Source organism: Electrona antarctica (assembly GCF_951216825.1).
Source record: "Electrona antarctica genome assembly, chromosome: 6".
NCBI lineage: Eukaryota > Metazoa > Chordata > Actinopteri > Myctophiformes > Myctophidae > Electrona > Electrona antarctica.
The window spans coordinates 22,285,350-22,299,972 of NC_136811.1; the positions used below are offsets into that span (position 1 = coordinate 22,285,350).

The window sequence follows — 14,623 nt, forward strand, 5'->3', positions numbered from 1 at the left end:
CTACAGTACATATGTGCTTTGTCTTTCTTTTTTTTTTAAATGATAAAACATGGTTTGCAAAGTATGCTTAGAAATATGGTTGCAAAACAAATACAAATTACTACATATAATATTTTCCTATAAATAACAGTCTTGTCTTGATAAGGATGAAATAACCTCTGGATTAAGGAAGCGGTTATTATAATGATGACTTGTTTATTCTGTTTCTCATCTAAGAACAACTGCACAGTGCTTGTCATCACTTGGTTCAATGGTCAGTTGTATCGACTATAATTTACCACAATCAACTAATGACTAAAATGATGTTTCATACACATAATTTACAAATGTCTTGACACAATTTAAACTGGGGATATTTTTCAACAAGCTTCTCAGTTTAAACTCTTTAACTTGATTTCTAAGTCGGTGAACAAATGGTAATCAGAATAGTACTGGGAGAACCATTTACATGACTATTGCCAGTTCCTATTTTGGAAAGCTGAATCAATATTTGTTAGTCTTATGATATTTCATTTTCAACTATACTTATTTTGTATATCTGCCAAAATATATTACTCATAATTCATCAACAGTAAGGTAATTGATTTGCAGTAAAATATTGAGCTTGTTCGTCATCGCTATAGATCTGGCTAGAGGTTTTGCAGTTTGATTGTGTCAGTCAACATTTCAACAATGGTGACAGAGGAACTTTTGATGATATGAGAGAATGTGAATCACAGGCAATGTATTTCCAAGAGGTTGCTAAATAGGAAGTCTGACGTATCAAAAGAAAGCGGTCATTCCTTTTTTTCCCTAAGATTGGGAAAAGTGCACCATCATCAAAAAAGCTAAATGAGTGGAGCTGAATGATGAATAATGTTGTTTAACAAACTTGTCATTTTAACTTTTCTCCTTTTTAAAAAAAAGAATATTTTGTTTTTTTTGTTTTATACATTACAATGTTATATGTGGCACAGTATATTGGAACAAAAGTCATGTTTAATCTGCAGTCATTTATTTACAGTATGTACTGAAAAATAACTCCACTGTACAATAACCGCAGAGCATGTTCATTCTTATCTATAGACTATGTACATAGCAACGCGCCATTTTCTTCAAAGCACCAAATAAGTGGCAGTTGTGTAGTTTTTATTTGGAGAGATCTCTATTGTAATGGCTGGAGCGCCACTGGCTCTTGATATGCTTAATTTATACACCGTCGCACAACAGTCATGCGCCAGAAATAGCAGATCGACAGGTTCACATTGCCTCGCACCGCGATGCATTATTGACTTGTAGATCTGCTATTTTTGGATTGTGCTTCTGTCGTATGACGAAGTATAAATTGGGCTTTATTCTTTTTAGACATTCTTATGTTTCCTGCACTAGCTTGAAGAACTAATTTGGGCTCAGACTGAATTATTTTGTTTGTTTTGGTTTTTTCTTCAGCGTGCTACTTCTTTCCACTTATCAGAAGTCTGTACTCAACTGCTGACAAAAAAGTAGCTGTTTTTATTGTTCCAGATTTTAATAATAACAATGATAATGTCTCAACAGTTTGGTATTCTCTCTGTCTTGACAGTTACCACAGGACTGCTTCCATCATGGATTGTTTTGTAACATTGGTTTGCTTTATTTACAAAAAGAATCCTTCTGGTCCCACTCACCCCCACCTGCCCTGCACCCCCTCTGTGTTGAAATATATACTGTATGACTGTACACATATAATACAGTACATATTGAAATATATGACTGTATACAAAACATACATATACAGTATATATTATGGAAATACACAGAGGTAAAATTGTTCTGTATTTTTGCCTCTTTGTTTATTTAAGCAATTGTGATGTAATAGGTTTTAGGCCTAAGGTCTGTTATTGCAATACTTTTACAGAAAAGAAGAAGAAAAAAAATCAAAAAATTGTTGCTCTAAGTGCTGTTGTAGTCAAAGATTTGATGCTTGTACTTATGCTGTGGTCAAACTGCAGCGTAATGAATAAAACTTTAAAAGTGATTACTTTGGTGTTTAGTTTTTCTTGTGTTTTAGGTATTCATTTGTGTCTGATATTATTTTGTAATGTGGTGGATCACACTAGGCCAGTGGTTTTCAATCAGTGGTCCGGGGACCACCAGTGGGCCTTGAGGGGGTTCCAGGTGGTCCCCAAATGAGTTGGTAACCAAATCGACCCTATTATTGTCTCCACCAGGCCGAAGGCATGGGGAGAGAGTATGTTTTGCACTCCGTCCGTCCGTGTGTCCGTGTGTCCGTGTGTGTGTCCGTCCGTCCGTCCGTCTGTGAACAGCTAATCTCTGGCACCGTTGGCTTGATCGTAGCCATACTCTGCACACACACTCCCTGAATGCCAGAGCTGAACCTCTGCCCCAAAGTTTTCACATTGGCCTGTTATAGCGCCACCAGGAGGCCGCTTTGTGCAAAACAAATGTTTTGACAGTACACCTACAGATTTTGTCCAAACATCACGCAAATTGGTACACAGTCTCTCTAGAGCCATTCATCGAAACGGCTCTTTCACATTTTTCAGACTCCATCCTGATTGGCTAAGATTGGCTTCCAAAGTTCGCAGGAGTGCTCCGTTTCAAACAAAATGCTGCAAATCATGAACACATCGTGTGATTTCCGTGAAATTTTGCATGCACATTACCACTAAGCAGAGGAAGAAATGCCACTTGAATATTTTCAACTCAGCCTCATGGTGGCGCTATAACTGACCGATTTGTGTTTTTACCTATAACTGCACTGATCTGTGTAAAACCTTGTATGCACACTCCCTAGAGGCCAAGGAAAAACCTTTGCCTGGAATTTTTCACATCTGCTCTTTATAGCGCCACCAGGAGGCAGACATATGTAAAACACATTTTCTAATATTACTCCTTCAGATTTTATCCAAATTTCACGCAAATCGGTACACATGCTCTCCATAGTCATGTGATCATGTGATTTGTTTGATTCCTCATAATTATCCATCCTGATTGGCTACGATTGGCTTCTAAAGTTTTCAGGAGTAACCCGTTTTGTACAAACCGCTACTGTTTTGAGAGCGATGACGCGTGTTGTCCGACATTACTAACCCTAACACTAAATCTAGCTAAATCTAGCTATTGGTAAGTAAACTAATAGGGCTCAACTAGGATGTGAACATGGAATCTCTGTGTTGAGAGTATGATCATTACCTCTAGACTACACCATCACTCAGACACTGAGCAAATTATGTCTCTTGGTAATTTTGTATGTTAGCTTTAGGTTAATAAGACATCAGTCAGACAGTCTCACACATGGTCTCTTGGTAATCTTGAAGTGATCTTTATTCATGGTGGATCATTAATAAAGTTGAAATACTCCAGCATTGAACTATAGGAGGGCTGGGATTTGAACATGGAATCTCTGATTGATTGAATAGTTTATTAGACAGAATTTATAAACAGCAATGGAGTACAGTCAAACACTCAGTCCAAAAGGGATAGCACAAAAAGGTCCTTGTGGCCTTGTTTCCATTTAGGCCCTATGCAATCAATTCATAGACATGACATGAACAATAACAACAAAAATCAATATCATCATAGGTAAAACAAAAAATCAAATCATCACAGTAACTAATAAAACACTGTAAATACAGTGAGGGGGAAAAGGAAGGGGGGTGATCATTTCCTTTCCCATGGGCCTGCTGAAAGGTGGATTTTCAGGCCTGCCTGCTTGTGTGGCAGTGTTGTACAAGGAGAATTTACCCATGTTTGGTTTGAAAGTGGGTGGTACCAGATCGTTGTTCTCGCGCCCTCTATTATTGTGGCTGTGGGTGTCGCTCACTTTTTTGAGGTAGTTAGTCAGGTATGTGGGCACAGAGGACATTGAGGGCAAGGTTAGTCAATCCCATTTTCAGTTGCTTAACTCTGTCTTCTACTCGGACCCAGTTTAGACTAGCAAAATGGGTTGGGAAGAGGTGGATCATGAGCCCCAGGCCGAGAAGTAGTCAAATTGGTTTCTTTTGGGAGGTCTGGAGCTTAGTCTCAAGTAACATTGAGATGCTGGAGAACCAAGAGGTGGAAGCATAGTCAAAGGAGGGCTGAATTAGAGCACCCGCAAGTGTCTTGAGAGCACTTTTGTTGACAAAAGAGGAAATTCTTCCCAGGAATCTTGTTCTTCGATTTACTTTTTTGATCACCTTTGTTGCCATCCTTTCACCTGTCAGTTTGTTGTCGAGAATAGAGCCCAAATATATAATCTCTTCTTTGCTGGAGATTACTATGTCATCAACTTTTACCTTGAAATCATTTAGCCTTCTTTGACCTTACTGAGGGAATGTTTGGATCCGAATAGAATAGATTCTGTTTTACCAAGGTGTAGTGAGAGTTTGTTAATGACGCATAGTAAATGACCTGTTCTGACATTCCATATGTTGATCTGACCTCATCAAACCCTGTACACTCAAGACATGCTCCTTATATGGCCAGTACAGAATTCATTCCATGTTGATCTGACCCCCCATGCCAGCACTCGCCCAGCAGTCTGCCGTCAACTAGGCGGATGCGTGCACGTGAGGTTGCTTCTCGAGGCGTCTTACTGGTATTGTTTTAAGTAATACGTTATTTCAGTTACTTTCCAACACTCCCTGCTGACAGGTGTCACCCCAGCCTGTACATGCAGTGATCACAATATCATGTGTTCGCACAGGCGCCCAACAAAGCCAGATGCACCACGGTGGATTTGAACGCACAACCTCCATGGTTGTGGGCAGGGACCTTACCACTGCGCCACCCGAGCACCCCGTTTAGTTTGTTTTTTGTCAAAATATTTTGGTAGAGGGCCTGGACCTTACAGAAGAAACCTAGCTTGTTTATAGAAAGACCCATCTGGCAACCTATCATAATATTTGCAGTGTAATGAAACAAACGTAATGTTCAAAGCACTTAGCCTCAATTACAAACATACAGCGAGGGGAAAACCTTGGCATATTCTGTGTCCTTTCTATGAACCCACTTATGAGGAAAGAAAAAAAACATACTGGAAGAGAGGATTTGTGAGGGGGAACCATAACGTTTGCATTTTTCCTTCTCCCACGCACTTCCTAGAGTAGTGAGAGTGCTGGAAGGTTATCATGCATAATATTAATACCTATTAGTATTTAGCTAAGAGATGACAGAGAAGGAAAGAAAGAAGGAAGTGATGAGGCAGTTGTTTAAAAGCCCAATTTATGTTGCACCTACGACAGTTGCACCTGGAATCTGTTGAGATCTTGTAGATCTGTTATTTTTGAGTACATGAGAGATGTACCCATTAGGCAAGGTAGGTGGACCGCCTGGGGTCCCAAAAATCTGGGGCTCCTGGGAGATTTGGATAAACTGCTTTTTATTCCAGTATAGAACCCTCAAAAATCATACCTGAATAATTAAATGCCCCAAGAGTGCATATTTTATATTTTATTAAGCATCAATGCCCCCATCCCAGTTCAAACTACCGTGGTTTATTGATTCCATATATCAGACATGTGGAACTCTACGGGGGCAGATCGGGATGCTCCGATCTGAACTAAACTTCACACAAACACTGTTCAGAGTTCTGGCATCATGGCATGAGAATAGTCGTACCCCAAAAAATAATTTGCACACATATGGGGCGCTGCAGCAGTGTTTAATTAATTGCCATAACTCGGATCACAGCAATATAGGACTAGGTTTGAAGGCTGCATAGAAAAATCTATTTGAATAAATGTTTGCAATTCCTCTGGCCAAAACCTTTTTAAACTGCAAAAGTAAAATAATCTATGCTGTCAAAAGTTTAAAAAAAAACAACAAAAAAAACAATAACGCTATTGTCGTCATTATACTAGGTCTTAAACATATTGATTGATTCCAGACAGTCGCACTGCAGGGGCCTGGTTTTCAGAGCCACGTGAACACCCAGGGTTGAGATTTTCAGTTTTCCAGACTAAATACCAATACAATTCTTGTTTAGGCTCAGATCAATGAAAGGGTTAGAAATAGAAATATTCATATCATAACATGACATTTGATTATAATGTCGTGTTATGATGGATTATGATTATTTCTCTTTCTAACCCTTTCACTGATCTGAGCCTGGTTTCCCAAACGGCCTATTGGTATTTAGAAAATCTCAACCCTCTGGCCTCTGTCATATCTGGGAGAACAGACAGGTGGCAGTGGGACTGTGGAATCAGTTGTTCATAAATTTGGACAGCAGAGGTCATTGTAACTTAGATTTTCCACTAGGAGCATATATAAACCAAGCAATGCAACACAATGGTAAGTGTCAGCCCAAGTCTGTATGTAGCACAGCATGTGTGACAGCATCATTTACATATTTGTTTTGCATTTCTGATGTGGATTCTACCCAGTGGAGCGTGATAATTAGTGGAGATGGAGTACGACATGGAACTAATATGAGCCATATCCGACCAAAGAACCATGACATATGTGGAATGTGAGCCTCAGCCATTAAGTGACTGGGGCACCCCATGATATAGTAAATCCAATACAAATATTCCAAGTATCCAGCTCACCTAGAAATGGGGCAGGATATCTTGGTCCAATTTTGCAGAATGTATGTGCTGTGTATGAACATACACAGTGGAAAAACTGTTTCATAAATTTAGTTGGCTAAACAGGTCAGTGCCTCAATGTTTAAAGGTGCAAGCTGGAACTTATTTTATTCAATCAACCTGTAGAGTAGCATTCATTCATTATAATGAATACATCTGCAGTAGTTGGTCTCCCTACTTTTCCATTGGGACGTTTTAAATCTGGTGTACTGCTCATAATGTAAAGGTTTGGTCTCCCACACAGGATACTAGCCCTGGTGTCAGAGAGACTCGCTGTAAGCACTGGACCAGGGCTAACAGGATACCTGGGTTCAATTCCCACGTAAGACATTAAACTTACAGACTGCAGCTCTAAATATTCAATTTTTTATTCATTTATTTTTACAAAATCCAGCCTTTAATTGCCATAATTTGTCACAACTGATATATCCTACTTAATAGAAAGCATAAACATTTTAGATAGTTAAGCCACTCCGCCAGTTTAGCTTTATTAAGTAAAGATGTCTCTAGACAGCTGTACAGGCCATTTTCTAAATACCAATGTACTTTCATTGGTAAACTTACATACTTTCACCACTTTAATTTGTTGATGACCAACATGGCATGTAGCTTATTATTAATGAGCATACGTTTACATGCAAATCCATGTGTCCATGTAAAATGTTGACCATTTTCACACCAGGTAGCTTTCATACAATCAATCACTGATTTTGCTTTTAGCACATCCCATTTTAATCCCAATTTTCAGTCAACAATAATCAGGAAGTACACACTAAAATAATGCAATATATTAGCTTTGGCTATCAGATTAAACATACATTAGAAAACTTAATTTCTCATATATCAAAAACAGGTTGATAAAACAGCCTTCAGAAAGACTTGGATGGACTACACCGTAGAGGGAACCGTGATCGTCATGTTTTATTTTTTAACCATCTGAAGCATTAGCATGTCTGTTAAGTCTCTAGTACTGCATTTTTACACAGACAAAACATTCCTTTACATGATTTTCATTTCAACCCTTAGCAGCTCAAACAATTGATTCCATCGATGTCAGCATAAGCAAAGTATCTGAGAAATGTTTTCTCCTCAAAACGTGGCCATTGTTATAGGTTACCACATAACAATTACAAACCACATATTTTGTGCTAGTAGTCTTGGATGAACAGTAGCAAGTGTAGCATCGTCATGTACCTACTAATCAGCGATCGTCTATTCCACATTTAGACTGCATCATCGTAGGATATGGGCACCTATAGGGATGGTATCCAATGACATAACAGGCTATATGTTTATGGTGAAATTTTAGGACAATGATAAGTGCAAATCCCTATTTTAGAAACAGAAGTGCCACACTTTCCCCCAACTGACTCTAAACATTTTGAGGTTGATTTACTATATTCAGAGCCAGTTCCAGTGCCTGTAATCTAATCGGTTTTCTTTCCAAATAATGATTTTCCATCAGAGACCTTTTCTTTGGTTTCCTGCAGTTTCTCTGACAACTTATCTTTTGTTTCCTCCATTTTTTCAGACAGCCGTTCTTTTGTTTCCTCCATCTTCCCTGAGAAGAGTTCCCTGGTTTCGTCAATTTTTTCCGAAAACCTCTCTTTTGTCTCCTCCATTTTTTCGCTCAGTTTCTCCTTGTTTTCCTGGATGTACTCTTTGATAGAAGGCGGTGTGACCATGTAGCCTTGCCTCCTGAGATACTTCACTGAGAGCGACGTTCCACCCAGAGTCACTGTGTATCTGAGTGGGGTGGTAATCTACAGGAAAACAAAAGCCAAGTTTAGTTAAAAGATACTCTCCATATTTTAACTTTTTCTGATGAATGAATTAATGCCCTACTTGATCATACTACAGCGTCACACAAAAGTATCAAAGATAGCAGATCTATGAGCTCGAAACAGCACAAAGTGACGCGTAATGAGCTTCTCAATCTGCTATTGGCATTTTCTTATCTGAATCCTGAAAAGTAAAGGTTTTGGACATGAGTTTGCCACCCGACAGACGATATATTTTATCCTGGCATAAGGGAAATGAGCATTTGGAACACCAAAATCTTTGCATCCAGATATTTTGTGTAATGCTGTAATAAAGAATAAAGATTGCAATGTACCTTATACATGGCGTAGGCGGTTATGAGATAGCCACTAGAAGAATCTCTCAAAACGTCAACAATTGAGTTTGGTAAACCTATCAATTCCAAGAATGGCACTACGTTCACACCTCTGAAGAAAAAAAAGGAAAAGGCAGAGTTTTAAACTACCTTACATAACAAAGTAAAACAAATCTCTATACATTAGGGCTGCACGATTTTGCCTAAAAAAAACCAAAATTATTTCTCTGAATCTTCGATTTTGATTTTTTTGTCTCAAAATGTTTTTCTTTTTAAATGCAAACAAATGTGAATTTTCCTATTGGAATAAATTCCAACCCTTAAAAGGATCCCTGGCTAATAAGACAAATATGCCTTAAAACATTATACTTGCCCTCTATAAATAATAAATAAAAAACACCATCAATATTTAATTTCTTTCATAAATAGAGAATCTTTCAATCAATAGGGACTGCTCCCATCGCAGGTTGATGATATGCCCATGTGTGGTCCAGCCCTATGGAATGCATATGCTAATAAAAACAACTTAATACTTCCTAAGAATATCAAAGCAATATTTAAATACTTTTTATTAGCATGTACATTCCGTACATTCCCTGAGGCTGGACCACACATGGACATATGTCATCCTCAACTTGGACAGGAGCAGTTCCTATTGAGTGAAAGATTCTCTATTTATGAAAGAAATATTTTTTATTTTTAGATATAGAGGGCAAGTAGGCTATAGTGTTTTAAGGCATATTTGTCTGGCCAGGGATCCTTTTAAACAAAGAAAGATAAATCCCCTTTGGGATTAAACAAGTGAAAACGTTTACAATATGTCCAAATTAATTCTTTAAAAAAAACATTTTGGAAAAAATAGCCAATTTAATGTTTAGGTGCCCACTCTTCCTGCACCCTTTTGCAATGTGAAATGCCACTGAATCTGTAGGCCTAATCCTTTTTGATTCTGTCTCGTCATATGGGCCATGTGAAAAATAATGATGCCACATCTCTTTTCAACTTGTGACAGCTGATGCTTGTGTACTATGAAGGCAAAAGTTTCTGAACGACTCATCCTCCATTTTTACGCGTGCTGAAAATAACCGATCTACTAGCTCACAACGTGCTGCAGAGGCGACACATTGTGAGCTTGCAGATCAGCTATTTTCTTTAGCATGCTGATGCAACAGGTTGTACGGCGAAACATAAGACAGGCTTCCCTTGTGTTTTTAGCTGAGGCGACGTACACAGTCAATACAGAGTCAGACACACATGGCTCCTCGATGCAAAATAAACAGTGTACACTACCCGACGTTACGATAATAAGGGACAGTAGGTCGGGACACGCTATTGATAAGCTTCATGTTGTGCAGCAGCAGTCCCACTCGCCGCTTGGCTCTGGTCCATAGCCCTAATGCTAGGGAAGAATTAGCATTAGGGCTATGGACCAGAGCTACTCGCCGCTATGCCCGTCCAGTCTCCTGGCGCTGGAACAAGTCACTGCCGTCTCCCACAGGGACCGACCCTCCACTATGTCGGAACTAAAACCTGTCCCCGTAAAAAGTCGGTGCCTGTGAGAGACCAGAGACAGCCACAACACGAGCGTCCCAACCTGCTCCAGCACCCGGAAAACAAACACAAGCACAGTGGTGAATGGGGTGTGTGCATCCCCTTTTTACAACTATTACATCGGGGACTAGTGCTCCACATCTGAAACGGAGAAGCCGAACCATTTCCAGGCGACAGACATTGTCTTGCCTATTTTAGCAACTAAATCCTCCTTCCTATCGCTCCCTGTGGCAGACATGCTAAAGCTCCTTTCAGGTTCTCTCTCTGCACGGCAGAGGGAGGAGGAAGTAACTACGGTAGCCCGGCAGCCTGCAGGCGAGTGCGAGAGAGATTTAACGTAAATACCCTAGTTAAGGGAAAAACGTTTTGACATCGTCCAAATCCAAAAATCGCGATTTCAATTAAAATTCGATTAATCGTGCAGCCCTACTATATATCTATAATTATTATTTTTATAGCTAAGTGCTATTAGGCTCAGACATGAAGACAACACTCACTTCATAGCAGCATAGTAGTACGTTCCAAGAAAGACGGAGGATGTCAACAGATGTACAGGGATCATCACCTTTCCATATTGTTTAAGCATCCTCTTAAATCTCTGGTAAAGACCAACAGAATTGTCCTGCAGGGGGTCCAACTCTAAAGAGTCTTCAGTTGTCGTGGGGGGGACCTCTGTCCCAGATTTCTCCCCATGAGGCTTACTGCCTGCCTGGGCTTGAAGCGTGGTGCTGGGATGAGGCTCATTTGGTGGTTCCTGGTGCTGTTTTGGGTGTTGGGCTGCCTTGCTAGTGGCAGAAGTTGATAACCAGCGATGAGCTGTGAGGGGGGACAGGCGTTTTACACAGCTACACACTGCCAAGGGAGGATCAGACACGCAAACCAGCAACAAGCGTGCCGCGGCCACCTGCCGCGAAATCTTCTGGGATAGGACGCGCTGCATCATTATCCTCGTAGTCGCCGCCACAAACCTCTGTAGTGCTGTAGGTTCCTAGGTTTGAGATAAAAAATAAATAAAACGCATTGTAAAACACAGGTAAAGCCGGCATTAGGGTGCGGTCACGCATGCGCGTGAGACGTGTGCCAAACACGTCAATTTCTTATGTGTGACGTTAAGCTGACGGGCTATGACACGGTCATTGTCACTATGAGTCAGCCAATTTGCATCATGCCCAAATATAGAGTTCAGGTTAGACTTTCCCAAATATGGAGGACACTCCATGATATGACATGACATCAAGACTGACCTCCAAGTGATAACAGACAATGTGGGAAACCATAGAAACTTGATGACAAACAGGCTGTGCAGCCTGCTGTCGTTTCGCATCGCAATGGCGGCATGTTTTTCTCTTCAACAACCCATGGGACTATTTTCTCATGGATTTTCGTGAATCAAAGCTGCAAATACTTCGGCGTATGCTCCAAAGGTAATAGATCAATCCTGGCAGCCTAGGTAGGTTGGCTATATTAATCCCCCGAAAGTGTTAGGCAAATTAAGATTGTTTTTTTGGGGGGGTTTTAAACACTGCTTATCAATTAGCCGGTTACTCGATCGATATAAGGTTATCAATATCAATTTATGAATTAATCGATAATTGACATCCCTAAATATTATAAATATATATTTTTTCCATTCGAAACTATTTTGAGGTATTGCTCAATACAGCCATACCGTCGGTAAACAGTGATGCATTACAGCAATAACAAAATCCATAGCGTCCCAGCCACTCCAATGTCTGGCCTTTCAGAACGACACAGGTTCCAGAAGAGGAATTCCCATTAATTTAGGCCATAGATGTTTCAGAAAGGTATTTATTTAAAGAGCTTTGGGCAGATTCACACTATGGTCCCGGGTGCACACTCAGGACAACTTGGCACATATGGTAGTGTGAATGCTGCGTATTCTCCCGTTCTCAGGAGTAGATAAACCCAACATTTTCTTTGGTGCGCAACGAATAATTAGAAAGCAGAAACAAAGGACAATACTGTGCCCATATTTGTCAAAAATGCTGAAACTACGCTCCCATAAATCAATGCGAATGACGTTTACTTCCTGGAATAAGTGAACCCACTATGGGACAAACAGCAAATCGACACGGACGCAGTCGATTTGTCGTGCTGCATTATGAATTAAAAGTACCAGAAGTGCTGACTAATTATTACTGTGAATCTACGTGAGCCGTGCACCCGGTAAATTGCATATACAGACTGAGAGTGCCACAAACCATTGCGAATTAATAATAAAACTTTATTTGTATAGCACCTTTCACGACATGCAGCTCAAAGTGCTTTACAGAGCAATGGAGAAAAAAAGCAAGGCATAAACATTAAAAAACAAGAGCAGTAATGCAATACAGTGAGGACATGAATAACAAAAAATTAAAAGATCAATTAAAAGCAAGAGTGTAGAAGTAGTGTAGAAGCGCAGCTCAAGACCGAGCTGCGCTTTAAAAATGTCTAGAGGCTGCCTGTCGAAGGTACAGTGGAAGTTTGTTCCACGCCGTCGGCCCGTAGAAGCAAAACGCTGCTTCCCATTCTCCCTTCATTGTCAATGGCGTTTTTAAAACAAAAAACAAACATTAGTGGCAGCGGTGGCCGAATGGATTGCGGAGCGGTCTTGATACCGGAAGGTCGCCAGTTCGAATCAGCGGTCCGACACGTTAAAATTACCACCGCTGAAGTGCCCTTGAACCATTGAACCACTACGATGAAATGTTCTATGAGCAGGGCCTGGCTGGAAACAAGTTCTTGAGCTTAGCCCAGATACCCTGGGTAAATATAGTAATCATTTCATTTCATTTCATTAAACCTGCCCCTCAGAAATACCCCTGTGAGAACACCTGCATTTAAGATGGACTTTATATGAACTCATTAATAGAACCAATGCAACTCTGCCTTGACTCCTCAACAATGATTTATACATAGCTGCTGTGTGACACAGATGTGTGTAGTTAGTACCAGACATCACATCCAGATTAAACTGGCTATATTAAGACAGAGAGGGCATCACGTCCCTGCAGAGTACACAGTATGCCTCGTCCACTCACTGGAGCATTTTGAGGTTGATAGTTTAGTCATTTCCTACTTGATCTCAAACTTATCACACACAATTGTGTGTTTAATCAACTTGAGACAGTATTTATCTTTATGACACACGCCATTGTGCAAAATAAATACATGTCCAGAGGGCTAACTTTAGTTGGTTGGTTGCACTGGTGTTGACCAACTTGTTCCATACCCACCAGCATATAATTTAAGCATGGCCACATATACCACACAGACCTGCTAAATTAGTAAATGTACGTTTAGTTTAGTTGCCCTGGACATATTTTAGGGTGCATGTGCGCTTAAAATGGGTGCACTCTGGAATCCTGGTGTCACTCACTTCCTCATTGCACTCTTACGCACAGTGATGGCAATAATGAAACATGTGACATCACCACATCAGAATAGTATACCCATGCACGTACCTTTGACTATGGTTCATAAAACATGTATACCGCACCTACAAAAAAGAAAAGTACAGTATAATGAGGATTTAAGCTTGTGGAAATGACGATTCACTTTAATGTTATACAACATTGAGTAAACAAGTGTGGCTTATGCAAAGGTTACAGATGCAGACTGTTCACACCACGCATGGCATCCTAGTTGACATTGCCTGCGAGGACACTGCCTAGAGGACAAGAAGCTAATAGCTAGTTTTTGGTTCTTTCAGTTTGGACGGAAAGCGTCTCGTTTGCTCTGCCATTGACTGTGCGCCACAGTAGCTGTCTGACAGGCGGGCAAAGGCCTGATTCTGAACTGATGCCAACTTTGGCTTGCTGACCGACTCCTTGACGTTAACATTAGCTGCTAAAGAGCTAGCAAGGCTAGCTCCAGAACAGACCGGAACACTAAGTTACCGAAGACACGTAATATACTCTAGGTTGGAGGATCCGAAACAGAAAGATACATACGTTTCAAATGATACGATAAGGGATGGACAAAACGGTGTCCTGGTGTCCTGAGAGCCATACAAGCATGCCCGATGTGTTATTCAAGAACCTCATTTGGTGCTGCTGCAGCCAGTGAGTGAGTGAGTGAGTGGAACGCATGGAGGAGTCGGAGGACTCGTCTCTCACGTACGCTGACCGCGCACGGGACGACGGGACTTGTAGTGAAAGAGGAGATGACGTCGTGACAACTGACAAGTGACGTAGGAGTATTTGTTTTTGGAAGAGGTATACACTATAGTGACAGTTGTTGTATTCTGATAGTAATCATTGCTCGACTGTGTGTTCAGTAACAGGGATATCCAGCTCTTTAATAAACAGAAAATAAAATAAATTTTCAGCCAATTAGGAGAGTACCCAATTTAATATCAGCTTCAATTTTGTCCAGTTCCAAATATTCATCTATTTGT

General features: G+C 40.4%; 2 protein-coding genes across 3 annotated transcripts in view; one reads left to right on the plus strand and one right to left on the minus strand.

The window, feature by feature from the left end:
• Positions 1-1,996, plus strand: part of LOC306924302 (low-density lipoprotein receptor class A domain-containing protein 4-like) — a 157,111-nt gene extending 155,115 nt beyond the window's left edge. For both annotated transcript variants that reach the window (XM_079502771.1, XM_079502772.1), the window contains one exon: positions 1-1,996. This exon is cut by the window's left edge and continues 5,328 nt beyond it. The gene's annotated coding sequence lies outside the window, so the exon portion shown is untranslated.
• Positions 1,997-7,262: 5,266 nt separating this feature from the next.
• Positions 7,263-14,371, minus strand: fam210ab (family with sequence similarity 210 member Ab). Its single transcript, XM_079503362.1, has 5 exons — positions 14,178-14,371; positions 13,689-13,723; positions 10,719-11,209; positions 8,671-8,782; positions 7,263-8,317 (listed from the first exon to the last, which is right to left on the minus strand). The coding sequence occupies exons 3-5, from the start codon at positions 11,162-11,164 to the stop codon at positions 7,982-7,984; spliced, it is 894 nt and encodes a 297-aa protein (XP_079359488.1). The 5' UTR covers positions 11,165-11,209; positions 13,689-13,723; positions 14,178-14,371; the 3' UTR covers positions 7,263-7,981.
• Positions 14,372-14,623: the final 252 nt, after the last annotated feature.

Excerpts from the sequence above, each read along its gene's own strand:
- fam210ab (XM_079503362.1), bottom strand. The coding sequence starts at position 11,164 with ATGATGCAGCGCGTCCTATCCCAGAAGATTTCGCGGCAGGTGGCCGCG. Across the intron at positions 8,783-10,718 it reads TACTACTATGCTGCTATGAA|AGGTGTGAACGTAGTGCCAT; the intron begins GTGAGTGTTGTC and ends TTTTTTCTTCAG. Across the intron at positions 8,318-8,670 it reads CCGCCTACGCCATGTATAAG|ATTACCACCCCACTCAGATA; the intron begins GTACATTGCAAT and ends GTTTTCCTGTAG.